This window comes from Heterodontus francisci, chromosome 11 (assembly GCF_036365525.1).
Source record: "Heterodontus francisci isolate sHetFra1 chromosome 11, sHetFra1.hap1, whole genome shotgun sequence".
NCBI classification, from domain to species: Eukaryota; Metazoa; Chordata; class Chondrichthyes; order Heterodontiformes; family Heterodontidae; genus Heterodontus; species Heterodontus francisci.
The window spans coordinates 115,620,649-115,648,554 of record NC_090381.1 but is presented as its reverse complement, the minus strand read 5'-3'; the positions used below and the strand labels follow the sequence as shown (position 1 = coordinate 115,648,554).

At 44.3% G+C, this 27,906-nt stretch overlaps 1 protein-coding gene across 2 annotated transcripts in view; it reads left to right on the top strand.

Moving 5' to 3' along the window:
- Positions 1–27,694, top strand: part of LOC137375486 (deleted in malignant brain tumors 1 protein-like) — a 55,422-nt gene extending 27,728 nt beyond the window's left edge. For both annotated transcript variants that reach the window (XM_068042823.1, XM_068042824.1), the window contains 11 exons: positions 6,130–6,444; positions 9,234–9,548; positions 13,260–13,571; positions 15,253–15,567; positions 18,592–18,906; positions 18,978–19,052; positions 19,902–20,207; positions 21,247–21,366; positions 25,061–25,147; positions 25,232–25,315; positions 26,341–27,694. In XM_068042823.1, coding sequence (XP_067898924.1) covers positions 6,130–6,444; positions 9,234–9,548; positions 13,260–13,571; positions 15,253–15,567; positions 18,592–18,906; positions 18,978–19,052; positions 19,902–20,207; positions 21,247–21,366; positions 25,061–25,147; positions 25,232–25,315; positions 26,341–26,396 — 2,300 coding nt within the window. In that variant the 3' untranslated portion in view covers positions 26,397–27,694. The remainder of the gene's footprint in view (positions 1–6,129; positions 6,445–9,233; positions 9,549–13,259; positions 13,572–15,252; positions 15,568–18,591; positions 18,907–18,977; positions 19,053–19,901; positions 20,208–21,246; positions 21,367–25,060; positions 25,148–25,231; positions 25,316–26,340) is intronic.
- Positions 27,695–27,906: the final 212 nt, after the last annotated feature.

Here is a 27,906-nt window from a genome sequence, read left to right as displayed (position 1 = left end):
TGCTGCACAGCAGGGGAGGAAAATTGTTGGAAGAGCTATAGTGATAGGGGGTTTCTATCGGAAGGGGTGCAGATAGTCGTTTCTGTGGCCACAAACGAGACTCCAGGATGATCTGTTGCCTCCCTGGTGCTAATGTCAAGGATATCTCGGAGAGGCTGCAGGACATTTAAAGGGGAGGGTGAGCAGCCAGAGATCATAGTCTATATTGGTACTAACGACACTGTACAGAACTTTAGTTAGGCCACACTTAGAGTATTGCGTGCAATTCTGGTCGCCACACTACCAGAAGGACATGGAGGCTTTGGAGAGAGTGCAGAAGAGGTTTACTAGGATGTTGCATGGTCTGGAGGGCATTAACTATGAGGAGAGGTTGGAAAAACTCAGATTGTTTTCACTGGAACTACGGAGATGGAGGGGCGACATGAGAGGTTTACAAAGTTATGAGCGACATGGACAGAGTGGATAGTCAGAAGCTTTTTCCCAGGGTAGAAGAGTCAGTTACTAGGGCACATAGGTTTAAGGTGAGGGGCAAAGTTTAGAGGGGATGTGTGTGGCAAGTTCTTTACACAGAGGTTGTGAGTGCCTGGAACTTGCTGCTGGGGGAGATGGTGGAAGCAGGTACGATAGCAACGTTCAAGAGGCATCTTGACAAATACATGATAAGGATGGGACTAGAGGGATACGGTCCCCGGAAGTGCAGAAGGTTTTAGTTTAGGCAGGCATCAAGATCGGCACAGGCTTGGAGGGCCGAATGGCCTGTTCCTGTGCTGTACTATTCTTTGTTCTTTGACACAAGCAGGAAGAGAAATGAGGTCCTGCAAAGTGAATATAGGGAGTTAGGCAGAAGGTTAAAAAGCAGGACCTCTAGTGTTGTAATCTCCCTATGACACGTGCTAGTGCGGGTAGGAATAGGAGGATAAGGCAAATGAATGCGTGGCTGAAAAGCTGGTGTAGGCGGGAGGGCTTCAGCTACTTGGATCATTGGGAATTCTGGTGCAGAGGTGACCAGTACAAGAAGGACAGGTTGCATCTAAACTGGAAGTGGACCAATATCCTTGCGGGTAGGTTTGTTAGCACTACTCATGAGGGTTGAAACTAGTCTTGCAGAGGGTTTGGGACCCAAAGTAGATGAGATAGTTGAGGTAAATTTAGAGGTTAAATCAAGCAAGTCCAGTAAGCAGGCCAGGCAGGGGCAGAACAGGGAGCGTGGAAGGTCCGGTAGACTAAACTGCATTTACTTCAATGCAAGAAGCCTTCAAGATAAGGCAGATGAACTCAAAGCATGGATCGGTACATGGGATTGTGATATTATAGCTACTGTGGAAACGTGGCTGAGGGATGGGCAGGAGTGGCAGCTCAATGTTCCGGGGTACCTATCCTTCCAGCGTGACAGAAGTGGAGGTAAGAGAGGCGAGGGAGTTGCGCTATTGATTAGGGAGGACATAACGGCAGTACTTAGAGAGGATATCCGGAGGAAAAGTCCAGCGAGGCTATATGGGTAGAACGGAGAAATAGGAAAGGGTTGATCACTTTGATGGGATTGTACGATAGGCGCCCCAATAGTCAGAGAGAAGTGGAGGAGCATATATGTAGAGAAATCACAGATAGGTGTAGGAATTATAGGGTTGTAATAACAGGTGATTTTAACTTCCCTAATATTTATTGGCACTGCCTTAGTGCTAAGGGATCAGATGGGGAAGAAGTTAAGTGTGTCCAGGATAGTTTTATAAAGCAGTATGTGGATTGCCCTACTGGAAAAGTGGCTGCACTCGACCTCCTCTTAGGAAATGGGGATGGGCAGGTGGTTGATGTGTCAGTGGGGGAGCACTTTGGTACCAGTGACTATTACTCTATTAGCTTCAAGATAGTTATGGAAAAGGATAGGACTGGTCCTCAGGTTGAAGTCCTAAATTGGGGGAAGGCTAATTTCGATGGCACCAGACAGGAACTCTCAAATGTTGAATGGGAGAGGCTGTTTACAGGTAAAGGGACGTCTGGCAAGTGGTAGGCTTTTAAAAATGAGATAGGAAGAGTTCAGGGCCGGCATGTTCCTGTTAGATGGAAGGGCAAGACTGGCGAGTTTAGGGAACCTTGGTTGACAAGGGATATTGAAGGTCATATGTCAGGTATAGGCAGCTGGGACCGAGCGAGTCCCTCGAGGAGTATAGGGGATGTAGGACTACACTTAAGAAGGAAATTAGGAGGGCGAAAAGAGGCCATGAGATTTCCTTGGCAGATAAGATAAAGGAGAATCCTAAAAGATTCTGTACGTATATTAAGAGTAAAAGGGTAGCTAGGGAGAGAGTAGGTCCCTTTAAGGATCAGTGTGGCTATCTATGTGTGGAGCCACGGGAAATGGGCGAGGTCTTAAATGAATATTTCTCGTCCATATTTACCGTGGAGAATGCCATGGAAGCTAGTGAGTTCAAGGGAGGGAACACCAACATCCTGGTGCATATCAACATTTACAAAGGAGGAGGTGTTGGAGGTTTCGAAGCGCATTCAGATGGATAAATCCCTAGGGCGTGACCAGGTGTATCCTAGGATGCTATGGAAAGCAAGGGAGGAGATTGCTGGCGTCCTGGCAGAGATTTCTGTATCTTCGTTAGCCACGGGTGAGGTACTGGAAGACTGGAGAAGAGATAATGTTGTGTCTTTATTTAAGAAGGGCAGCAGGGATAAGCCAGGGAACTACAGGCCGGTGAGCCTTACATCAGTGGTGGGAAGTTATTGGAAGGGATTCTGAGGGACAGGATTAAATGCATTTGGAAAGGCATGGTCTGATTAGGGATAGTCAGCATGACTTTGTGCGTGGGAAATCATGTCTCGTGAATTTGATTGAGTTTTTCCAGGAGGTGACCAAAAGGACTGACGAAAGCAGGGTGATGGACGTTGTCTACATGGACTTTAGCAAGGCCTTTGACAACGGCCCGCATGGTAGGCTGGTCCAGAAGGTTCGAACTCATGGGATCCAGGGTGAGCTAGCAAATTGGATACAAAATTGGCTTGGTGATAGGAGGCAGAGGGTGGTAGTGTAGGGTTGTTTATCAGATTGGACGCCGGTGAGCAGTGGTGTGCCACAGGGATCTGTGCTGGGCCCTCTGTTTGTCTTATATATTAATGACTTGGATGTGAATGTTGGGGGCATGATTAGTAAGTTTGCTGATGACACCAAAATTGGTGGTATAGTGGACAGTGAAGAAGGTTGTATAAGGTTACAACAGGATATAGATCAACTGGGAAAATGGGCAAGGGATTGGCAAATGGAATTTAACGCAGATAAGTGCGAAGTGATGCATTTTGGGAAGTTAAACCAGGGCAGGGCATATACAGTGAATGGCAGGGCCCTGGGGAGTGTTGTTGAGCAGAGAGACGTTGGGGTGCAAGTACATAGTTCACTGAAAGTGGCAACACGGGTCGACAGGGCGGTGAGGAAGGCATATGGCATGCTTGCCTTCATCGGCTGAGGCATTGAGTACAAGTGTTGGGAGATCATGTTACAGTTGTACATAACGTTGGTTAGGCCGCATTTGGAGTACTGTGTGTAGTTCTGGTCGCCGTACTACAGGAAAGATGTGATGAAGCTAGATAGTGTGCAAAAAGGATTCACAAGGATGTTGCCTGGATTGGAGGGCTTGAGTTATAAAGAGAGATTGGATAGGCTGGGTCTGTTTTCCCTGGAGCAAAGGAGGCTGAGAGGGGACATGATAGAGGTATATAAAATTATGAGAGGCATAGATAAGGTAGATAGCCAGAGTATGTTTCCCATGGTAAGGGTGACTAAAACTAGAAGGCATAGATTTAAGGTGAGAGGGAGAAAGTTTAAACGGAATCAAAGGGGTAAATGTTTCTCACAATGAATAGTGGGTATCTGGAATGAGCTGCCTGAGGAGGTGGTGGAGGCAGGAACAGTAGTAACACTTAAGAGGCATTTGGACAGGTACTTGAATGAGCAAGGCATAGAGGGATATGGAATTAATGCAGGCAGGTGGGATTAGTATAGATAGGCTTTATGGTCGGTATGGACGCAGTGAGCCGAAGGACCTGTTTCTATGCTGTACGACGCTATGACTTTATGACTCTAATAGACCTTAACCACTTATCAGATACTGACCAAACAGCTAGCTTCTTCCCCGAACTCCCAGCACTCTGTTCAAGTCGCCGTCCAAATCCTCTCCTCTCCCACTGCTTTTCCTCGAATGTCCGAGCTTTTGCCGCACGTTTTAAATTCCCCTCTCCTCGCACCACCACCACCCCCCCCCCCCCCCCCACCTCCCACTCCCCAATCCCCACTCCTCACTTCCCTCATCTCTCCCTCTGGATCACCGATTTCCAAAGTGCTTGGGACTAGTTGAGTTACTCCGGCAGAGAGCTGGCACGGACAAGACGGGTCGAATGGCCACTTTCTATGCTGCAACTTCTCTAAGATTCTATGATTTCATGAGAATTATTGAGAACATTGCAACCTCCAAGTGCGATTGGCCCGTGACTAATCCAATCACCTTTCTGGTCACGATATATTGTTAGCATATGCGGCTATATTCAAAAAATATATATTTTATTACAATGCCCACGAACCATACTTGTGGAAAACACAATTTTTCTTACTGCCGATTGTGAGAAATGGGACTCCAATTCCAATCAGTGTAATGGGACAGCATACATATTTACACATTTCTGAATCACAAACATGACTTCTCGCTATTTTGCAAAATGAGAGTCCAGCGCAAGGTCAATTGTAAAGAGAGGATTTCAAAGCGGCATGAAGCAGTTTGACACAGATAACATTTCTGCGACGCAGTGTTAGAGTATATCGGGCACGTTTGCTGTGCGACTGGCGAGCTTAGGCCAATCTTGTAATTAAGAATGGAGTCTAATTGTTTTGCGCACCAAATAATCATACTCATCACAACAATTTCGTTCTATGACTTCATGAACAGCAACGACAAGAGGCAGATCGTGTTCAGGTACCCAATCCAAAAACTAGAGGATACAATGTTTTAAATCTAAGTCTGCCCTAACAGATAAGAGCTATGCTATGTGTGTTTACGCAACTTGTTTACTACGAGTTGACGTCCTTAACTGCTTTTAATTTCGAGGTTCTTTTCTAATTATATTTCAGCAGTTCTTTATTTTAAAAGCTATTTAGACACTTATTGGTCTTCAAATTAGTTTGGACCAATTTTGAGGAGACAAATGAGCACACGAATCAAATCCTATGTTTAACGATGACAATTATTCCAATATTTCATTGCAACAGATTCCGAAAACTGATTAACGATTAGAATTGTTTTATTGTTAGCGATTACAGGCACACTATTGATTATAATTGGTTTATCCCAACAGATAGTTTTAAGCTTCAAATCGTAAAAATAAAGTTATGATCCTGCATTTCGTTGTGCGAGTAAATGAAAATCTGGTCTTGTATTACAGTTAAATCATATTTTATTTTTGTCACTGGGATTTAAAAACATAACATGAAAAGGTCAAAACCAGAGGGATAGGTCAAATGAGATCGCAACTCAGTGATTCAGAAACTATGTATTCAACTGAACCATATTAGTGCGGCACAGTGGCGCAGTGGTTAGCACCGCAGCCTCACAGCTCCAGCTACCTGGGTTCAATTCTGGGTACTTCCTGTGTGGAGCTTGTAAGTTCTCCCTGTGTCTGTGTGGGTTTCCTCCGGGTGCTCCGGTTTCCTCCCACAAGCCAAAAGACTTGCAGGTTGATAGGCAAATTGGCCACTAGCAATTGCCCCTAGTATCGGTAGGTGGTAGGGAAATATAGGAACATTTGGGGATGTGGTAGGAATATGGAATTAGTGTAGGATTAGTATAAAAGGGTGGTTGATGGTCGGCACAGACTCAGTGGGCCAAAGGGCCTGTTTCAGTGATGTATCTCTAAACTAATCTAATCTAATAAACTAATATGGCTCGTGAAAAAATGTTTAGTGAAAAAAATGATAAACAATTTGGAAGAACTATGAAAAATAATGAAAACGGCATTATATTAAATCGTGAACTGCGGGTTTGAATACAGAACAGACAATACTATTTAAAAACAAGTTTCAAGCGGTGTATTCAAGAAAGTTTTGTTGAAGATTTTATACCGTCTTTTTCAAATCAACAGAACATAGGCAGCCGAGACTGGTTGGCGGAGCTGATGGATGCTCTGGAAGACTGGAAATAGAGTATGGAGTGACCTGGGGGACTGTGTGCGATTTGCATTGGGATTCACAGGACGCTATGGTGGTGTGCGCAGCACTGAAATGTGGGGACGTGATATCAGTACTCGGAGGGGCGCACTTTGGAGAGGGGAGTGGGCCTATATGGCAGGATGCCTATGAATGTCAGGGTAATGAGACTATTCTTTGGGACTGTCCCACTGCACCAAGAAATCAACACAACTGCACACACAAAAATGATGTCAGTGTAATTTGCTCTGGTAAGTGCTTCATTCCTTCCTAGACCTAGATTCTGATTGTCCTAGCTTAAAATGCATGCAATTTTTCCTGATGGATTCCATACCTTCTTTCTCTAAACCTCTATAATTTATATGGAAACATCATTGAAATTCACTTTCAAGTCCACATTGCAGTTTATTCTATATTATTTAGAGATACAACACTGAAACAGGCCCTTCGGCCCACCGAGTCTGTGCCGACCAACAACCGCCCATTTATACTAACCCGACGTTAACCCCATATTCTTTACCACATCCCCACCATTCTCCTACCACCGACCTACACGAGGGGCAATTTACAATGGCCAATTTCTCTATTAATCTGCAAGTCTCTGGCTGTGGGAGTAAACCGGAGCACCCGGCAGAAACCCACGCAGACACAGGGAGAACTTGCATACTCCGCACAGGCAGTACGCAGAATTGAACCCGGGTCGCTGGAGCTGTGAGGCTGCTGCACTAACCACTGCGCCACTGTGCCGCTTTAACATCGGTGCCTGGAAATGACGCTGTGGTATCACGTTCCCTGTTGGTAACACGTCATTTATTCATCGTTTTCATGGAGATATTTGCTTTTCACAATAAAGGAGTAGCTCCTGACAACGCAGCGCACGCACAGAGCCATCAACGAAGTTAGTGCGTCCAAACATTTTTGCAGCCTGCGAGTATGGTACGCGCAAGTGCACGTGAACGTCACCACGTAAGAACGTCTGATTGAACGATGTACAACTGCTGCTTTACCGCCGCACTTGTCACGATGCCACCTACATCCCCTCCAACAGTACCCCGCTTCACCCCCTCCCACAATAGGCGGTTCAATTGCCGCTTGTCTTGTCCGCTCCCAATTCTTCGCCGCTCTTGACTCTTTGGGCTGAATTTTATGAGTGCGCCACAAATCGCAGTGGCGCATTCTGATCTCGGTGGCATGCACTTGCGGCGGGGCTCATTGAAGTAGAGGAGGCGGAGCAGTCACTCCCGATGACATGGAGGGGGCGGCCGCTCAATCGTCGGCAATGTCTCCCGGCACCACCGCGAAGGCGCCGGCGCCATTTTTAAAGGGCTTCAAGCCCTTTAGGAGTAATTGCATATTTCAAGTAACACATGTAATAACATTTTCACTCCCTTCACCCACATCCCCAAGGAGCAATAGATTGATTGATTTAACATTCCCTCCAAAAACTCTTTTATGCAGGTCCCAACCTCCCCACCACCCCCCCCCCCCCCCCCACAGACCTTTAATAACTTTAAACCTTGACCCCTTCCCACCAAACGCCCCCAACAAATCAAAAGGGTTTTCCCCGCTTACTCACCTGCCCTGAAATTTTCACTCCTTCCCCCTCCCCACCAATGTCACAGCTCAGAACTCCGAACATGCAGGACGACTACCCAGTCCAGGCAAGTTCATTAACATTATTTTCGAATAAGTTTGAGTATGCAAATGGAGGGTTTTCCCTACTCAACACCGCTCCCCCCCCCCCCCGAAAATGGGGGGAATTGCCGGAGAGCCACTCCGATGCCTCAGCACCGCTGAAAAATGCTGCGGTGCTTTCTCTTTTTCTCATGGTTAGTGGTGGACCTCTCCCTCTAGTATTTTACGGGCCCTCCCACCATCTACATCCTGCCGCTCACTTCTCCTCTTGCCGCTGCTTCTCCTGGTGAGCAGACGGGCCTGGGAGCGACCAACTTGATGGAGCAGTGATCAGTTGGGAGTGGTGGGATGGAGCCATGAGCTATCTGAAGCAGCCAGAGGGAGGGAGCAGAGAAAAGAAACAGCGACCGCAGGAAAATGAATGCGGCGATTGAGTTGGCAATCGTAGGATTGGGCGGGAATAGGAGCGGCCGTCACCACTTCTGTTTAGGGTGGGGTGTGAAGGCGGCAATCGTGGTCATTGAGGGCTGATGGGGATTTGGGTTCAATTTGTTTTTTGTGCGAAATTGAGCAGCGCCATCTTTATTACTGGCAGCTGCCTGTGACCGCGTCTCTGTCCATGAGACTGCATTTGCGCATGTGCCGGTACTTCGCCACCTAGTGGTTTTGTTGTCAGCAAACGCAGCCCTAAAGTTAAATAAGACTTTTCACCCCAATGCACAGACAGATAATAAAACAATACGGTAGCGAAGCTCAAACTTCAGAAAGCATTTGGTGCCTGACAATGTTACATTAAAACCTCTCGGATTCTGATGGATTTGCTCTTATTCGTCAAAACAGTATCAGGGCATTAAATGTCCTAGAGTCTCGGCCCCAAGCCCCATTCATAGTGCATGCAGATTTCTTCCCTGTCGCCACTTCTGCACCGTGTTTCAAAGGATACCCATCGCATACTTTCATAATTTACCTCAGTCTTTTCCAGAATTTCCAACCTATCAACATCGTCCGAGGCTCGTATTCCAATTTGTTTCATGGTATTCAGTCTAATAAAAGTCCAAAGCTTCCCTTCAGCTGGAATATTGGTGTCATCCTCCGCGATTGAGTTTCATCCTGCATCTTTGCTCTCAATAAATGTCCAAGTAGTTGTGTTCCCCGGTCGCTCCTTCCCTTTCACAGTGGCGCAGCAGTGCGATGTTAACTGTTAGAGCGATGTTATGGATGCATTGAGAAACTGCGTCACCATGACTCACTGATTGTAGTATTTCTCACTCATTTATTGAGCAAATATAGAGCTTATCCTATTTGAATGATTCCATTTGTGTGCACTTTATAAGTTGGACAAAAAAAAAACACATGCCAATGGAATATAAATCAGCTCAATAATGTTCATGCTTTATGTACAAAGGACAAAAAGGACCTCGGTTAGTTGGTGGTGAGGACACCTGCTCAGGGAGAGTGGAAATACTACGAGGTGACACCTGGGGCACCGTTTGCGATACCTACTGGGATTTACAGGATGCAGCTGTTGTTTGCAATCAGCTTGGTTGTGGGTCCGCAATATCAACGCCAGGACATGCATTCTTTGGAGAGGGCAAGGGACCGATATGGAACGATATAAACGAATGTAACGGAAATGAGATACGTTTGAGCGACTGCCCCATTTCATCCTGGGGGCATCATCGGTGCACACACAGAAATGATGCTGGGATCATCTGTTCCAGTAGGTGCTTCATTAATTTTCAAGTCTCAAATATTCTCATCGTTTTATTATTTATCTGTATGCATTACTTCTAGAATACGTGCGATATCACCTACTGCTTAAATTGAGATACATTCGGATAAATTAGGATAAACTGGGAGATAGCGGTGTGAGGGGTTGTCAAAGACCAAGATGCCAGATTTATTCATTTCTCTTTCATTTATCCTTATTGTCCGAGAAGATTGGAATGATTTTAATTTAACACTTCCTGTGAGAAGCCAGCTGTAACTATGCACATTCCCGACGGGTGTGCTGGATACGAGATTGGATCAAAGTTCAAGCCCCCAACAGCTTTTGGCACCTCAGTCCCAAGTGGGTGGTATAACTCATTCTCAAGACGATGTGTGTACCTTAGTCCTATGCGGGTGTGAGTACCTTAGTCCCAAGTGGGCGTTCATAACTCAGTCTCAAGTGAATGTGTACACCTCAGACCCAACTGCGCGTACATATCTCGGTCCCAAAAGGTTTCCAAGTGCGATTGTGTACCTAAGTCCCAAATAGGTTGTATGGCTCAGGCACAAGTGGGTGTGTATGCCCCAGTTCCCATAGCGGCTGTGAGCATTTCAGTCTCAATCGGATGTCTGCACCTCAGTCTCAAGCTGATTTTTGCACTTCAGTTCCAATTAGCTTTATATACCAAAGTCCCATGTGGGTGTGTGTACTTCAATCCCAAGTGGGTGTGCATAATTCAGTACCAGATGGGTTTACATCCCTCAGTGGCACACGGGTGGGTATAGCTCAGTTCCAAACCACATATGGACTACAGTATACGATTCTGGACACCGCACCTAAGAAAGGATATATTGGCACAGCTTCACCAGAATATTAATAGGGCTTCATTGCTAAAATTATAAGTAGAGAATACACAAAATAAGCTTTTATTCTCTTGCATATGGAAGGATTGATTTGATCGGGATATTTCGGATTTGGAAGGAATCAATAGGGTTAATAAAGATAAACTTGATCCATTAGTGGTGGAGTCTAGGACAAGGCGACATCAAGTTTAAGGCAGAGCAAGACCATTCAGGGAAAAAAAGTTATGAAACTCGAAAGGGTCAAAGAAGTGTGAATCGTTCTTCCACAAAAAGCAATGAATGTCAGCTTGCATAATAATTTCCGATCTGATGTCGATTGATTTTTGCTAGCCAACGATATAAGGGGGTATAGAAATAAGGTGTGTAGATCGAGATAGGATCAACCATGGACTCATTGGCAGCAGTTTCGAAGGGATGAATGGTCTACCGCTGTTCCAATATTCCTATAACTCACAATTTCTCTGTATCTTCACTGAGAAACATTTCATTTAGCTATTGTTCTTTTAATTTGCTGTCCAAAAATGACCGATTTGGACAAGACTGGATTTTACTGTCTCCCTTTAAATGCTCTGAGAAGGTGGCTGTATGCCTTCTACTTGAACCACTGCAGTTCATATTTTGAGCTAATTAATAGATTAGTTGCATCCAATTTAACCTTAGAGTATTAAGAAAATTCGGTGTCTATTTCTTCTATGTTCATAACCAGTAGTGTCTCGCTAGCAATACGACTGACTGAGCTTGCCGAGTTGTGAACGACATACTTACCAAACTTGGCCTGCGGCAGGTTCTGACAGAACCAACACGAGGGGAAAAACCAATTTCACCTTGTTCTCCCAATCCACCTGTCGCAGATGCATCCATGACGACAACATTCGTAGCAGTGACAACCGCACAGTTCCTGTGGTTCCTGTGGTGATGAAGTCCAATCTTCAGATAAGGGACACCCTAAGTCATGGTGTGGCAGTACCTCCTGTGCTAAATGGGATAGATTCATTCCGGATCTAGCAGATCAAAACTGGGTATCCATGAGGTGCTGTGGGCCATCCCCACCAGCGGAATGTATTCAAACACAATCTGTAACCTCGTGGCGTGGCATATCCCTCACTCTACCATTACCATCAAGACAGGCGACCAATCCTGTGTCAAAGAGGAGTGTAGGAGAGCGTACCAAAAGCAGCACAAGGCATACCTAAAAATGAGGGGTGAACCTGATGAAGCTCCAATACAGGACTACATACAAGCTACACTGAAGAAGCAGCAGGATATACACAGACCTAAGTGATCCCATAATCAACTGATCAGGTCAATGATGTGCCGTCTTTCCATATCCAGTTGTGAATAGTGGTTGACACTTAAGCAAAAAACAGTTGGAAGATGCTGCAGTAACATTCTTATCAACGATTGGGGAGGCTAAAGTGTCAGTGCAAAAGACAACCTGAAACGTTTGAAACCATTTTCAGCCAAAATGGCCAAGTGGATGTTGCAGTTTAGCCTCCTTCTGAGGTCACAGATGTCAGCCTTGACACCATGTGTACGGAATTGAATTGGTTCAAGAAATAGCAGAGTGCATTGCACACGGCAAAGGCAATGCGTCCCACCAGCATCTCGGCTGTAGTACTGAAGATAAAGCAGCCGGTTTGATTGGCATATCATCACCTGAAGCATTCACTTCCTCCACCATCAGTGTGCCACAGCAGCAATGTGTACCATCTATAAGATGCACTGCAGTAACTCAGCAAGGCCCCTTTGACAGCACCTTCCAAACCTGAGACTTCTACCATCTATTACAGCAAACACAGTAGGCGTATGAGAACGCCATTACTTGTGAGTTCCCCTTCAACTCACACTCCATGCTGACTTGGAAATATATTGTTTTCCTTCATCGTCCCTGGTTTAAAACCCTGGAACTCCCTCCCTAACAACACAATATGCGTACATACAGCATATGGGCTGCAGTGGTTCAAGAAGGCTGCTCACCATCACCTTTTCAAGGGCAATACATGCTGGCCTTGCAAGCAGAGCCCATATTCCATGGATTCCTGACGATATATCTCCCTGCTTTCTTTTTGCCTGTCTGCTGACCACAGCAGTTGTGACCAAGACTTTTCCTGAAATATTAATCCCTCTGTGTGTCTCTCTGGCTGATATCGACTATATTCTGTATTTGTAGCATATTTTATTAATTTGGGCAAAAGTAAACCGCACCATCCTTTCATAATTTATGCTCACAATAATATTTTCTGTAACATTGGTTAGGCCATAACTTGAGTACTGTGTGCAGTTCTGGTCACCTCATTACAGAAAGGATGTAATTGCACTAGAGAGGGTACAGAGGAGATTTACGAGGATGTTGCCAAGACTGGAAAAATTCAGCTATGAGGAAAAATTGGATAGGCTGGAGTTGCTCTCGTTGGAACAGAGAAGGCTGAAGGGAGATCTGATTGAAATGTACAAACTTTTGAGGGGGGTTGTTAGAGTGGAGGTGAAGGGTCTATTCACCTTGGCAGAGAGGTCAGTGATGAGGGGGCAAAGATTTAAAGTGATTGGTAGAAAAATTAGAGGGGAGAGGGGGAGAAACGTTTTCATCAAGAGGTTGATAATGGGCTGGAACTCACTGCCTGAAAGGGTAGTTGAGGCCGAGACCCTCAACTCATTCAAAAGGAGTCTGTACTTGCACCTCAAGTGCCGTAAGCTGCAGGGCTCGGGACCAAATGCTGGAAGGTGGGATTAGAATTGGTGGATCGTGTTTCGGCCGGCACAGACACGATGGGCTAAGTGGCCTCTTTCTGTGCCTTAAAATTTCTATTATTCTATGCAATATTGAATTAACTTTGATTACCAAATTGCATTCTTACAGCTGAACTTTGGCAGATGCGACTGGCTAACGGAGAAAGTGGTTGTGAAGGCCGAGTGGAGGTTTATTACGCTGGTGTTTGGGGGACAGTGATTGACACTCAGTGGAGTTTCAGTGCTGCAGATGTAGTGTGCAGTCAGCTGAACTGTGGCTTCGCAATAAACGTTTATAACCAATCGAGGTATGGACCAGGCAGCGGGCCGGTGTGGATCAGCAATGTCAGATGCATTGGAAGTGAACCCTACCTGTGGAACTGCAGTTTTACAGAAGCGAACCAATTATCTGTGGCAGATGACGTGGGCGTGGTTTGCTCTGGTACGAACTTTACTTATCTAAATAAAAATATATATGCCTGAAATATCTCGTTTTAGCGATATACTTCAGAATATCCTACGGTTTTGCTCACAGCAACGGGACAAAGGCCTATAAATATAAGGTGGTCAATAATAAATTCGATAGGGGTGCAGGAGAAACGCCTTTACCCTGAGAGTGGCTAGAATGTGAAATTTGCGACTATACCGAGTAGTTGAGATGAATAGCACAAATGAATGCAAGGAGAAGCTCAATAAGCATGCGAGCAAGAAATAAACAGAAGGATATGATGATTAGGTTGGATGAAGAGGGATGGGAGGAGGCTCATGTGCAACGTAAACATCGGCATCGAGCTGCTGGGACGAATAGCCTGCTTTTGTGCTGTAAATGCTTATGAAGTATGAAGAGAAACATTACAAGGAAATATGACACTTGCAGCAAACACAAACTGTACACCAGACTTTTTTTTTAAATTTACTGTTCGTCGATCTCCCGTGATGCGGCACACGGGGAATGAAGCCCATATTTAGTTTACACATGAAGCAGGGTGAAAAGTTCGGGTTCCAATGAATCCGACCATTCAGAAGTCATTCTGTCCCCGTTATTTAATATTTATTTTCTCCTTATTTCTTTCATAATACTCTGATGAGATAGCTCTAGTTATACTTAAGTAACTCAAATTGGGAAGAAAAACATTGGAGTTGATTGGATCAGAGGTGTTTCTCTGCTGTCTCGGCTCAACAATCGGAGGAGTCGAGAGGGCGGGACATAATCACTAGTGGCAGGCTGAAATTACAGCTTGACAGTTTTAGATATAGAGAGTGCTCCGTGGAAGGAGAAAGTTTCACTATAAGTGTGCGCAGACAGAAAATTTCAGTTTATAATACTAATTGGTCCCCCATGGCATTGCTCACAGAATTTCACGGCATGCGTACAATGGTGTCGTGTTACTGGAGTAGTAATCCAGAGGCCGAGTCTGATAATCCCACGAAGGTGCGTTTGAATCCCACGGTGGCACCTTGACTATTTGGAATAAATGTAATATGTTAAAAATGCTGGAAATGAAGGATGGCAGTAGTGAAAGTGCGCATGAGCTGTTGGATTTTTATAAAAAACCGACTAGTTCACTAATGCAATTTAGGCACGGAAACCTGCGGTTCTGACCCCATCTGGACAATGTGTCCCTCCAACGGGTTTGAATTAACTGCCTTCCGAAGTAACCTAGCGAGCCAGTCAATTGTATCAATACATGTTGATGGATAGCTAGAAATAGACAATAAATGCAGACTTCAGTAGAAACGCCCGTATGCCGAGCATTGATTTTTTTAAAATTGCAGACATCAGATGAAGCAGCTTCAGACGGGACTCAGTTCCAATTTTGAAGTCATAGTTTAGTCTTTATTTTATATTTTTCTTTTATACCCTCTGATGATTTGTAGCACGGCAACATCGACATTGGAGGAGGCTGCAATTAACAAGTTTTAGCAATTTTCATTATCAACGTGGCATAGGAACTGAGAATGGAAAAACTTGTCACAAACGTTGCCCAGAAACCTAACAAACAAATCATTTTAAGAAAAGTAGTTAGAAACAATGTATCAATTGGGAATCAAGCGATTGAGAGCCGTGCAGAAATTGTTTCCTGGACCGGATACTGTTTAATATAATTATTCCTGTACAACAGATCATAGTCTGATAAGGTTGGCGGATGGTGGAAGTCGCTGTGCTGGAAGGGTAGAGGTTTACTACAACGGAACCTGGGGAACTGTATGTGATGATGCCTGGGATTTAGCAGACGCCCATGTTGTCTGTAACCAGCTGAAGTGTGGACGAGCTCTAAACGCAACTGTTTCCGGTTGGTTTGGCCCAGGATCGGGGCCTATCTGGTTGGACGGTATGAAATGTTCAGCGAATGATTCAGTTTTGTGGGAATGCTTGGCGAGCCCATGGGGTGAGAGCGACTGCATGCATAAAGAGGATGCTGGTGTTATCTGCTCGGGTGAGATGTTCTTTAAATTATGCGTACTTTTTGACTACAGTTAAAGAGCATTATCTTCCACAAACGTGGGGTCAGGGTAACTTATTTGTAGCCATGGGAATAATTGAATATGACACTTTATGGCACTGTTTGGTCACCTTCTCGAAAAACTCTAAGGTTTGTGAGGCACGACTTACCCTTCACAAAACCGTGCTGACTATCGCTAATGAACTTATTCTTTTCAAGATGATTATAAATCCTATCTCTTATAACCTTTTCCAACATTTTACCCACAACCGAAGTAAGGCTCACAGGTCTATAATTACCAGGGCTGTCTCTACTCCCCTTCTTGAACAAGGGGACAACATTTGCTATCCTCCAGTCTTCCGGCACTAGTCCTGTCGATAATGACGACATAAAGATCAAGGACAAAGGCTCTGTAATCTCCTCCCTGGCTTCCCAGAGAATCCTAGGATAAATCCCATCTGGCCCAGTGGACTTATCTATTTTCACACTTTCCAAAATTGCTAACACCTCCTCCTTGTGAACCTCAATCCCATCTAGCCTAGTAGTCTGAATCTCAGTATTCTCCTCGACAACATTTTCTTTCTCTACAGTAAATACTGACGAAAAATATTCATTTAACGCTTCCCCTATCTCCTCTGATTCCACACACAACTTCCCACTACTATCCTTGATTGGCCCTATTCTCACTCTAGTCATTCTTTTATTCCTGATATACCTATAGAAAGCCTTAGGGTTTTCCTTGATCCTATCCGCCAATGACTTCTCGTGTCCTCTCCTTGCTCTTCTTAGCTCTCCCTTTAGATCCTTCCTGGCTAGCTTGTAACTCTCAAGCGCCCTAACTGAGCCTTCACGTCTCATCCTAACATAAGCCTTCTTCTTCCTCTTGACAAGCGCTTCAACTTCTTGAGTAAACCATGGCTCCCTCGCTCGACAACTTCCTCCCTGCCTGACAGGTACATACTTATCAAGGACACGCAGTAGCTGCTCCTTGAATAAGCTCCACATTTTGATTGTGCCCATCCCCTGCAGTTTCCTTCCCCATCCTACGCATCCCAAATCTTGCCTAATCGCATCATAATTTCCTTTCCCCCAGCTATAATTCTTGTCCTGCGGTATATACCTTTCCCTGCCCATCGCTAAGGTAAACCTAACCGAATTGTGATCACTATCACCAAAGTGCTCACCTACATCTAAATCTAACACCTGGCCGGGTTCATTACCCAGTACCAAACCCAATGTGGCATCGCCCCTGGTTGGCCTGTCTACATACTGTATCAGAAAACCCTCCTGCACACACTGGACAAAAACTGACCCATCTAAAGTACTCGAACTATAGTATTTCCAGTCAATATATGGAAAGTTAAAGTCCCCCATAACAACTACCCTGTTACTCTCGCCCCTGTCGAGAATCATCTTCGCTATCCTTTCCTCTACATCTCTGGAACTATTCGGAGGTCTATAAAAGACTCCCAACAGGGTGACCTCTCCTCTCCTGTTTCTAACCTCGGCCCATACTACCTCAGTAGACGAGTCCTCAAACGTCCTTTCTGCCGCTGTAATACTCTCCTTGATTAACAATGCCACAGCACCCCCCCCCCCCCACCCCTTTTACCATCTTCTCTGTTCTTACTGAAACATCTAAATCCCGGAACCTGCAACATCCATTCCTGCCCCTGCTCTACCCATGTCTCCGAAATGGCCACTGCATCGAGATCCCAGGTACCAACCCATGCTGAAAGCTCACCCACCTTATTCCGGATGCTCCTGGCGTTGAAGTAGACACACTTCAAACCAAGTTCTTGCTTGTCAGTGCCCTCTTGCGTCCTTGTAACCTTATCCCTGACCTCACTACTCTCAACATCCTGTACACTGGAACTACAATTTAGGTTCCCATTCCCCTGCTGAATTAGTTTAAACCCCCCCCCCCACCCGAAGAGCACTAGCAAATCTCCCCCCCAGGGTATTGGTACCCCTCTGGTTCAGGTGAAGACCATCCTGTTTGTAGAGGTCCCACCTACCCCAGAAAGAGCCCCAATTATCCAGGAAACCAAAACCCTCCCTCCTACACCATCCCTGCAGCCACGTGTTCAACTCCTCTCTCTCCCTATTCCTCACTTCGTTATCACGTGGCACGGGCAACAACCCAGAGATAACAACTCTGTTTGTTCTCGCTCTAAGCTTCCACCCTAGCTCCCTGAATTTCTGCCTTAAATCCCCATCTCTCTTCCTACCTATGTCGTTGGTGCCTATGTGGACCACGACTTGGGGCTGCACCCCCTCCCCCTTAAGGATCCCAAAAACACGATCCGAGACATCACGAACCCTGGCACCTGGGAGGCAACACACCATCCGTGAGTCTCTCTCGTTCCCACAGAACCTCCTATCTGTTCCCCTAACTATGGAGTCCCCAATGACTAATGCTCTGCTCCTCTTCCCCCTTCTCTTCTGAGCAACAGGGACAGACTCTGTGCCAGAGACCTGTACCCCATTGCTTACCCCTGGTAAGTCCTCCCCCGCAACAGTATCCAAAACGGTATACCTGTTGTTGAGGGAAACGGCCACAGGGGATCCCTGCACTGTCTGCTGGTTCCCTCTCCTTCCCCCGACGGTAACCCATCTACCTACTTCTTTTACCTGATGTGTGACTACCTCCCTATAACTCCTCTCACTAACCCCCTCCGCCTCCCGAATGATCCAAATATATAGTTTTTACTTACCCAGCAGTCCCCTGGTCCTCCGAAAACAAAAGGGAAGTAACTTTTAACTTCCACTGAAATTGCCCTCCCAGCTGCAAGTTCGCTCGTTTACTTTACTGACTGCAGAATGTGGGTGTAAGAGACAGTCGAATATCTACTAAAGTAAGTGCGCTTAAATAATTGCCCCTTAGTGTTTCTGAGATAAGCAATCTGTTAAAAAGTAATGCTGTTATGGGACAGAAAGAGTCTGATTTCCTTTTTCTACATTTACTGCTACGGATAGAGCTAAAGCTAGAACTAAGCTTCACTCTTTGTTCTTTAGAGCACAAGGCGATAAGGCTGCAGAATGGTCGAAGTCCCTGCCAGGGCAGAGTTGAGGTTTTGTTCAATGCAACCTGGGGCACTGTTTGTTCCGATTCCTTTGGCCTGGAGGATGCAGAAGTGGTGTGTCAGCAGCTTGGCTGCGGCTCGGCCCGATTTGTGGACACTGATACCACATTTGGAATGGGGTTTGGACCCATCTGGCTGGATGATGTGAACTGTCGTTTGCACGATTCACTCTTATGGCAATGCCCATCTTCACCATGGGGCCAACATAATTGCAACCACCAGGAGGACGTTGGAGTAATTTGTTCAGGTAACAAGTTCAATTGGATCCATTTCTTTTAGAATGTTTCACTAAAGTAATGGATGGGAATTTTTTTCCAGAAATAAATCCAATGGAGACACGTAATGAGGTGGATAAGAAGAAAAGTAAAATGGGAGCAGTTCAAGAAGATGCCGGTAATTATCGATACAGATATCAATAACGATCATGGGCTATGTGTCCTGAGATTTTTTTCCTTTGCCTTATTTTTAACCTGTCTGTATATGTCAGTGTTTTTCAGTTTATTTAATTCCTAAGTAGATATAATTAGTCTGCTCATCACCTCACTGCTTCTCATGCCATCAGTACAACAACCATTTTAAGTCCAGTAGCGAATGCACTTGACAGGGTCAAGGAATATGGACGATTGAATTGTCTTTGTCAGTTCATTTCACCACTGCCACTTTGAGAGGAACCATATTAAGTTATCATTGATCACTTCGTAACTCACTGTTGCGAATCAATAAAATAGGTTGAAGGTGTAGCACCCTCGATAGGATGTTGCGGAAAGGGAGATTCATGAGTCAGATCTAACAGCGTAGGGCCAATTATCACTAAGACTGCACCGACTCTGTATTCAACACTGGAGTTCGGCACATTGCCTCCTGTCGAAGAACGTTCGAAATTTCTATTCTGACGTCTGGCACAGTGTGTTCTGTGTAAGCCCTACTCTCCTACATGATGCCCGCTTTACAATTACCTGTTACCAGACTGAGTTTTAATACATTTGGTTCCATTCACATATTCTAAACTCTTTCGTTTAACATAAGCAATCCCGAGAGTGAATAATTAGCTTCCGCTGGACACGTTCGCCAGCTGTGTTGCGGCAGAGTATCCCGGGCCAGTGAGAATCCATGGACCTTTAACATGTGTGGCGTTAAACTAAAGCGCAGTGCGTTGGAATTTGAACAGGGCAAATAAAATAAAGTGACTATCCACGTGCAAGTTAAAGTGTCAATTGCTTACACGCGTATCGTTTGATGCAGGGTTGCGGCTGGCTGCTGGCTTCGATAATTGCTCAGGAAGAGTTGAAATATTCTTCAGTGGTACGTGGGGAACGGTGTGCGATGATTTTTGGGATAGACACGATGCCGCTGTCGTCTGTAGACAATTAAATTGTGGCGACCCAGTGTGGGCTCCCGGAGAGAGGCTAATTGACCAAGGAAATGGCACCATATGGATGGACGAGGTTCAATGCAAGGGGAGTGAGCTATTCCTGTGGGACTGCCAATTTTCAGCAATGGGCCGTCATGACTGTGAACATAAAGAAGACGCCAGTGTGATATGTTCTGGTACGCGATTTTAAAAAATAAGCTTCGATTTTACAGTTCTTATCCTTACGTTGAAATCTCTCCATGGCCTCGCCCCATCCTATCTCTGTAACTTAATGCTGCCCTACAACCCTCCGATAATTCTGTGTTTTTCAATTCTGGCCTTTTGCGCATCACAGAAATTTAATCGTTCCACCATTGCTATCCGCGTCTTTCGCTGCCTCGGGTCTAAGCTCGGGAATTCCTTACCGAACCCTCTTCACCTCTTCAGCACCCTCTCCTCTTTTAAGTCGCTCCTTAAAACCTACCTCTTTGCCCAAGCTTTTGGTCATCTATCCTCAATATCTCTTATATAGTTTGGTGTCAAATGTTCTTTGCAATAGCGTTGGAGGTTTATAAGGGCGCTGTGTAAATATCAGTTGTCGTGATTATTCGCAGGTGAACAACACTCTCGAGGGACAACACTGGGTTTCCTCAGTTTTGGGAGGAGAAACTAAACGTCCCCCCACCCCCCCACCCCCCCCCCCCCCCCAGTTTAACCGCATTGTCACATGTTCCTGTCATTATCCAGATGTCCTTTCAAAACCTATTTGCTTTGTAACCATGTAATCGATTAGGCGACTCTTTTTATGAAAAGCTTAACATTCTGAAAAGGGGATTCTAGCCCGAAGCTGTCACCTGCTGTAAAGAAGCCAGATCTTTCTACAAAGTGTATCTCTAATTCTGTATGTATTAGCACTTCATAGTTACATTATTTTCGCGTCTGTGCTACTGTCCAATGTTTGCCCATAACAGAACCGTTTCTACCCAAACAGTGCCAGCTTTAGATCGAAGGCTGGTTGAATAAAGGTAAAGAAGTAGGATATTTAGATTGTGTTTCTCAACTGGGTTTGAATTAAAATGTTGTGTAGAGTAATAATAACTGCAAAGGCAACAACAGAGCTGTTGTCAGGCTTCTTCCTATGAATATTTCAGTTCGATCTGGTTGCTGTTCGTGGGTAAATGCAATGCGCGAGAGAGCTTTTCCCTGTGTTAATATTGAGTGTTTTTTTGCTTACAGGCCATCAGCCTTATAAACCGCAGAGACCTTCCGTTTTCATCATCACCTGCATTTTTGCTGCACTTCTGATTGCTGTATCACTCGCTTTGGTATCAGAACTGCAGAGAAGCTGCCAGAAAGGTTGGTTAATGAGCCATTAAAATTTCTGGCCAATACTTGGCGGGTCCTATTACTCATTTTGCACGTTTTCAGTTCTTACAGTTCGTGTACAGTTTTGGTCATTGCATTACAGGAAAGATGTGATCGCACTAGAGATGTTACAAAGGAGATTTACCAGAATGTTGCGAGGACCAGAGAACTTTAGCTTTGTGGAATGATTGGATAAGCAAAACTTGTTTTCTTTGGAACAGAGGAGGCTAAAGGGAGAGTAAAATGAGGTATACGCGTTAATGAGGGGCCTAGATAGAGTGGATAAGGAGGACCTATTTCCCTTAACCGAGAGGTTAATATCCAATCGGCATAGATTTAAAGTGATTGGTAGAAGGGTTTGAGGGAATTGTAGGAGAATTGTTTTCATCCAGGATGTGGTAGGGGTTTGGAAGGCTGGTAGAGGGATTCAAGAAGTACAAAGATATGTAGTTAAAGAGTCATAACCTATAACTGTATAGACCAAGAACTGCAAAATGGGTTAAGGCAGGGTAACTGTTTTTTGGTCGATATGCACACCATGGGCCGAATTATCTCCTCATGTTCATAAAATCTCTATGCTTTCCATCATTTGTATGAGTTTCTAACCATAGACATATAGAATGGTTACAGCACCAGAGAAGGCCATTCGTCCCATCATGTACGTTCCTGCTGCCTCTCCCCCTTTTTCCCCATAGACCTGCAAATGTTTTCATTTCAGATAATTTACCAATTCTCTTTGCAGGCCTCGATTGAATCTGCCTCCAGCACACTCTCAGACAGTGCATTCCAGATCCATGCGTTGCATAAAAAAAGTTTTCCTTATGTTGCCACTGTTTCCTTTGCTTAAATCAGTGTTCTCTGGTTCTCGACCCTTTGCCAATGGGAGCAATTTCACCCTCTCAACTCTGTCCAGGCCCCTCTATCAAATCTCCTCTTAATCGTCTCTTCTCCAGAAAATAGCTTTCACAATCTAGCCAAATAACTGAAGTTCCGCATACGTGGAACCATTCTCATGAATCTTTTGTGCATCCTCTATAATACCTTCACATTCTTCCTAAAGTGTGGGTGTCCAGATTTGGACAGAATACTCCAGCTGAGGTCGAACCAGAGTTTTATGCAGGATCATCAAAACGTCTTTGCTTTTTTTACTCGATGCCTGTATTTATAACGCCCAGGATTCCATATGCTTTATTAACCACTTTCTCAACATGCCCTGTAACCTGCCACCTTCAATGATTTGTGCACATATACACAGATCCCTCTGCTCCTGCACGCCATTTATAATTGTAACATTTATTTTGTATTGCTTTTTCTCCTTCTTCATACCAAAATGAATCACTTCACACTTCTCTGCATAAAATTTCATCTGCCACTTGTCCCTCATTCCACCAGCCTAAGTCCTCTTGTAGTTTATCACAGTCCATAATACTTCCAAGTTCTGTGTCATTTGCAAATCTTGAAATTGTGCCCTTGTGCCCTAGGACATCAAAAGGGACCAAGGAAATAAATCATGAAGTCATTGTTTAATAGTACGGGAATGGGCTGAGAATCTATGCAAAGCCCAAATACCCAGAGAAAATAAAACTGAGAGCAAATAACTCGACACAGAACCACATTGTGGGTCAAATCACGCAAACACTCCGCCTCCAAAATCAGTGACCCTTGCCTCCTGGGCGAGAGCGGATACTCTGCAACGTGAAAGAGCTTCATGGCGCCTAAGAAATGTTACGTTCCTCTGCTTTGCTGGAGACGGAACGAAGATCATCGATGTTATGACCCACCTCTCGACCTTGTAATGGTATTTCCAGCGAACTTGTAACTGAGCGGAACGGAGATCTGCACCTGCAAGAGGCACTGGTTCATTTGTTCCAGTAAGGCTTATCCACCTTGATTGGCTCGAAGTACGACCATGGGCGTCCCTGACACAAATACATCTGATTAACGAGACGCTTGCATATTGACAGCAAATTGACAGGGTCCTCCTGAGATCGTGAGGATCCTGGAGTGCTGAGGGCGTAGATGTGGTCACGAGCAGGCCAAATGGACCATCGCGGAACAAACGTCATTCTTTTCATTACTTCCGCATGATATTGTAACACTGACCTCTCCAAAAGCTGCCAGAAGACCACAGATCCCACAGCGATGAGAATAGTGCAGGAATCGTAGGCCCTGTTACCTGCTTGAACCATAGATCTACCAGCAAGGTCTTGCCAGGAGTTGATACTTCGCCGGCAATGCTCTCAGGCCGTGCGAGGGGTACTATTCAGCAAAATTGGGCGGAGATTTCTTGAAGGGTTAGCATTCTTAAGGGAGTGGGAAAGGATAATTACGGCGATATCAGAATCCAAATAACTTATTTTTGCCAGAAAACAAAAAAGAGAGACTGAAAGAGGAAAGGATGGGACAAAAGATATGCATAACCCCCCATGCTTGTTCCGCCAGGGCCACTCAACTCTTGATCTCATACTACCTTTGCCCAAACGTGGACAAAAAATCTGAACTCCTGAGGTGAGGGTAGAGTGACTACTTTTGACATCAAGGCAGTATTTGACTGAGTACAGCATCAAGGAGCCCAAGCATAACTGGACTCAATATGAATTAGGGGCAAATTACTCCGCTAGCACAACAGAAGACGGTTCTGGTTGTTGGAGGTCAATCATCTTATTCCCAGGACATCACTGCAAGAGTTACTCAGCGTAGTGTCCTAGGCTCAACTATCATAAGCTGTTTCAACAATGACCTTCCCTCCATCATAAGGTCAGAAGTGGGGATGTTGATTGCACAATGGTCAGCACCATTCGCGACTCCTCATCCTGAAGCAGCCCGTGTCCGGATGCAACAAGACCTGGACAATATCCAGGCTTGGGCTGATAAGTGGCAATTAACATTTATGCCACACAAGTGCCAGGCAATAACCATCACAAACAAGGGAGAATCTAACCATCTCGCCTTGATGTTCAATGACATTGCCATCGCTGAATCCCCCACTATCAACACCCTAGCGGTGACCATTGACCAGAAACTGAACTGGAGTAGCCACATAAATGATGTAGCTACAAAGACAGGTCAGAGGCTGGGAAATCTGTGGCGAGTAACTCACTTCCTGACGCCCCAATACCTGTCCACCATCTACAAGGCACAAGTCAGGAGTGTGATGGAATACTATCCACATCCTGGTTGGGTGCAGCTCCAACAACACTCGAAACTCGGCCCCATCGAGGATCAACCAGCCTGTTTGATTGCTACCCTATCCACCACCTTCAACATTCATTCCTTTTACCACCAACACACAGTGGCAGCAGTGTGTACCATCTACAAGATGAACTGCAGCCACTCATCAACGCTCTTTCGACAGCACCTTCCAAACACAGGATCTCTACCACCTAGAAAGACAAGGGCAGCAGATGCTGGGAACATTACCACGTGCAAGTTCCCCTCCAAGCCACTCACCATCTCGACTGGAATTATATCATAGTTCCTTCACTGTTGCTGGGTCAGAATTATGGAAACCCCTTCCTCTCAGCACTGTGGGTGTACCTACCTCACAAAGACTACAGCAGTTCAAGGAGGCAGCTCACCACCACCTTCCCAAGGGCCATTGGGGATGGGCAATAAATGCCAGTGACGCCCACATCCCATGCACGAATAAAAACAATCTGATATTCTCGCGGTCTTTGTATTACAGGTAACAGAAACAAACAACTTTATACCAGTGGATTTCCTGAGCCTGTTTATGAAGATATTGAGTTCCAGGAGCCTGGGACAGGCCCAGGTAATTATCTTTAAGCTTGAATCATATGGTATCTTTCAATTTAAATAAACTCTGTTTTAAGATTATAATGTATTTCGTTTATAGGCTTGCACTCTAACAGTTCACTGGATAAGGTGGAATATTATATGGACAGCGATTTACATGAATGTGAAGATATAAGTATGCAAGGTAGGCCAATTTGAGATCCTGTCACACGTCGTCCCAAAACCCCTCGCCCTCTTCCCACGCCCCCACTACTCAGCTGGATAAAGTAAACTATCCCCCTCAGAGTCGCACTGAAACACATTACAAACACATAGTAATCTAACGCTAGACGGACTTTCGACCGGACTCATTTCATTAACACGAACACTATGTGAAACGTGTACGTTGACTCTCACTGTATTTTTCACCTGAAGCACACCCATTTGCAGTCTTTATCTGTGACTCTGAAGCAGTTATCAGAACGATTGCACCCAGATACGTTGATGCATTGTGATGGAAAGCCGATAATACAGTGGCAGTTAACTGGTAGTTGACTATTTCTCAACTACATAGACGTTACAGAATCACAGAAGCGTTACAATACAGAAGGAGGCCGTTCGGCCCGTCGTGTATACGTCGACTCTCCAAAAGAGCAAGCTCACGAAACGCAAATAATTTGTGAACATCTTCTAGACTTTTTACGAAGTATAAATAGCAGAATTATAACATTGAGTCCATTGGTGTCGAAACTCCAATAACCTTTGTGTTCGGCCGTTATAAGTGACAAGAGACACATAAAGATTGATTTAATAAAGAAGTCCAACACCTGAACATCCTGCATCTTAAGGGTGATAGAACTACACCTTATAGAAATAGCAGGATATCGGTGACATGACTTTAGAACTGAGAAATAGAAACAAAATAAGATTTGAATATCAACAGAACACAATATTTACCCACTACTTGCATTTTCCTATAAATTAAATCAGTGTTTACTTTTAAAGGGCCTTTATTCTAATGTCTTTAACATATATTTAGTGCGATAAACTATAAATAGGACTGAAGTCTCTGAATGAAAGTAATTTCAATCCTTGTGTCGAGTGAACGACAAATGAATGGATATGTAGTTGGATAAATTTACAACCAGACTATCTAAAGGCTGCACTCATTATTTTGGTGGCTACATTGACTATAATCAGCTCAATATTTCTGTTTTGTTTCCCCTTTAGATTCATTTACTTTATTTGATGCTGCTTTTGGATGTGAATATGATGATATTCAATAATTTGAGATGGAATAGTGAGCACTAGGACCATTTGAGTTACTCACCCAGCGGTTTGCTCCAAACATTTCTGCCATTTGTTAATTACATTTTGATCTTGATTTGAAGCAAGTAGTGATGTTGAAAATCGAAAATGGAATCCAGTAGATTTAGCAGTCGTCAACGTTGGAGAAGTTCCAGTCCGAAATTTGGTGAAATAAAAGAGGACAGTAATTTGTCGTGCAGAGTATTGTAAGTTAGATTTGTTTTTAGAGTCAGTCACCTATAGGAAATCCAAAAGATGTTTAGTTTGGATTTTATTCTATTTTGGTAAATAACTTGTATTTTACAATTTTCACGCCTTGGCCAATAGATTTTGAAATTTGCTGTCGTAAACGCCTGAAAGTAATCTTATTTTAGATATTGCGCGTGCGTGCGTCGATGAATTACGTTCGGCTAGATTTTGTTCGTGGTCCTCAGATATTGGTTTTAATAAAAGTGATGATCTTGAAGTTGCTTTACCGGCAACTCGACGACCTATCTGGCAGTAGCATAATAAGTGCAGACAGTTGTGAAATAGATTGACGAATGAACCAATGAATGAGGTGGGATCTCAGTGCTGAGCGCACCATGTCGATTTCAGTTGTACACTGTAGAGTACTCGATCCCTCTTTACTTTCAGATATGCAGACATTTGGCTCGTTGGTTTGTTAATCAGACATTAAACCTGAACTCTGACTGTTAAAGGAGAGCTTCTTACTGATAATTCATTCCTCAAAACAATACATTTCTAATAAATCAGAGAACGTTATTCAGTTTACGACATTCCAAGGCAAAACAGTTTTGAAAAGGAAAACATCTGGATGTACATCAGCTTTTTCCAGTTGGCGTTAATACAGATGCGGGGCAATGACTGTTACAAGAAAGACACTGAATGAGTGACAAACTTATAAATAAAGTTTCAGTTCATGGAACTGCAATTATATGCAATAAGCATAAAACTATTAGATGAGATAACAGCATAAAGGAGTTATATGGCAAACAACGTTTATTGAGTAAATAAACGCAAGTTATTGATAAGGAGTGCCATTCTTTTATTTGGAGCTGAATTTTAACATTTATATAACTATCAAATGCAAAATTGCGGAGTGAGTAAGTGAAACGTACAAGTATTTAGATTCGTAAAGCTCCAAAATAGGAGTTCAGCACACAGCATACGTTTCAATCCCTGAACTAATCCTGTAAAGTTCAAATGTGAGTTCTGTCTTTTAGGGTCTGTTTCAATTGTATTACATATACTGTATGCTTAATAAATTTATGATACCTGATGTTCAAAATTTGTGAACATTATTGATTTGAGAAGCAAATTATAAATAAGAATTTCTTCGCTAACAGTTGCAATTTACAGCGACGTGCCGCCAGAGGTAGGAACATTTTCAAAAAGAAACGTGAGCGAAAAGTTGAAGAATCTGCAGAACAGCAATACAAATGTTAACATAAGAAGCTTTGTACTAGATCAAGAGATACATTCTTC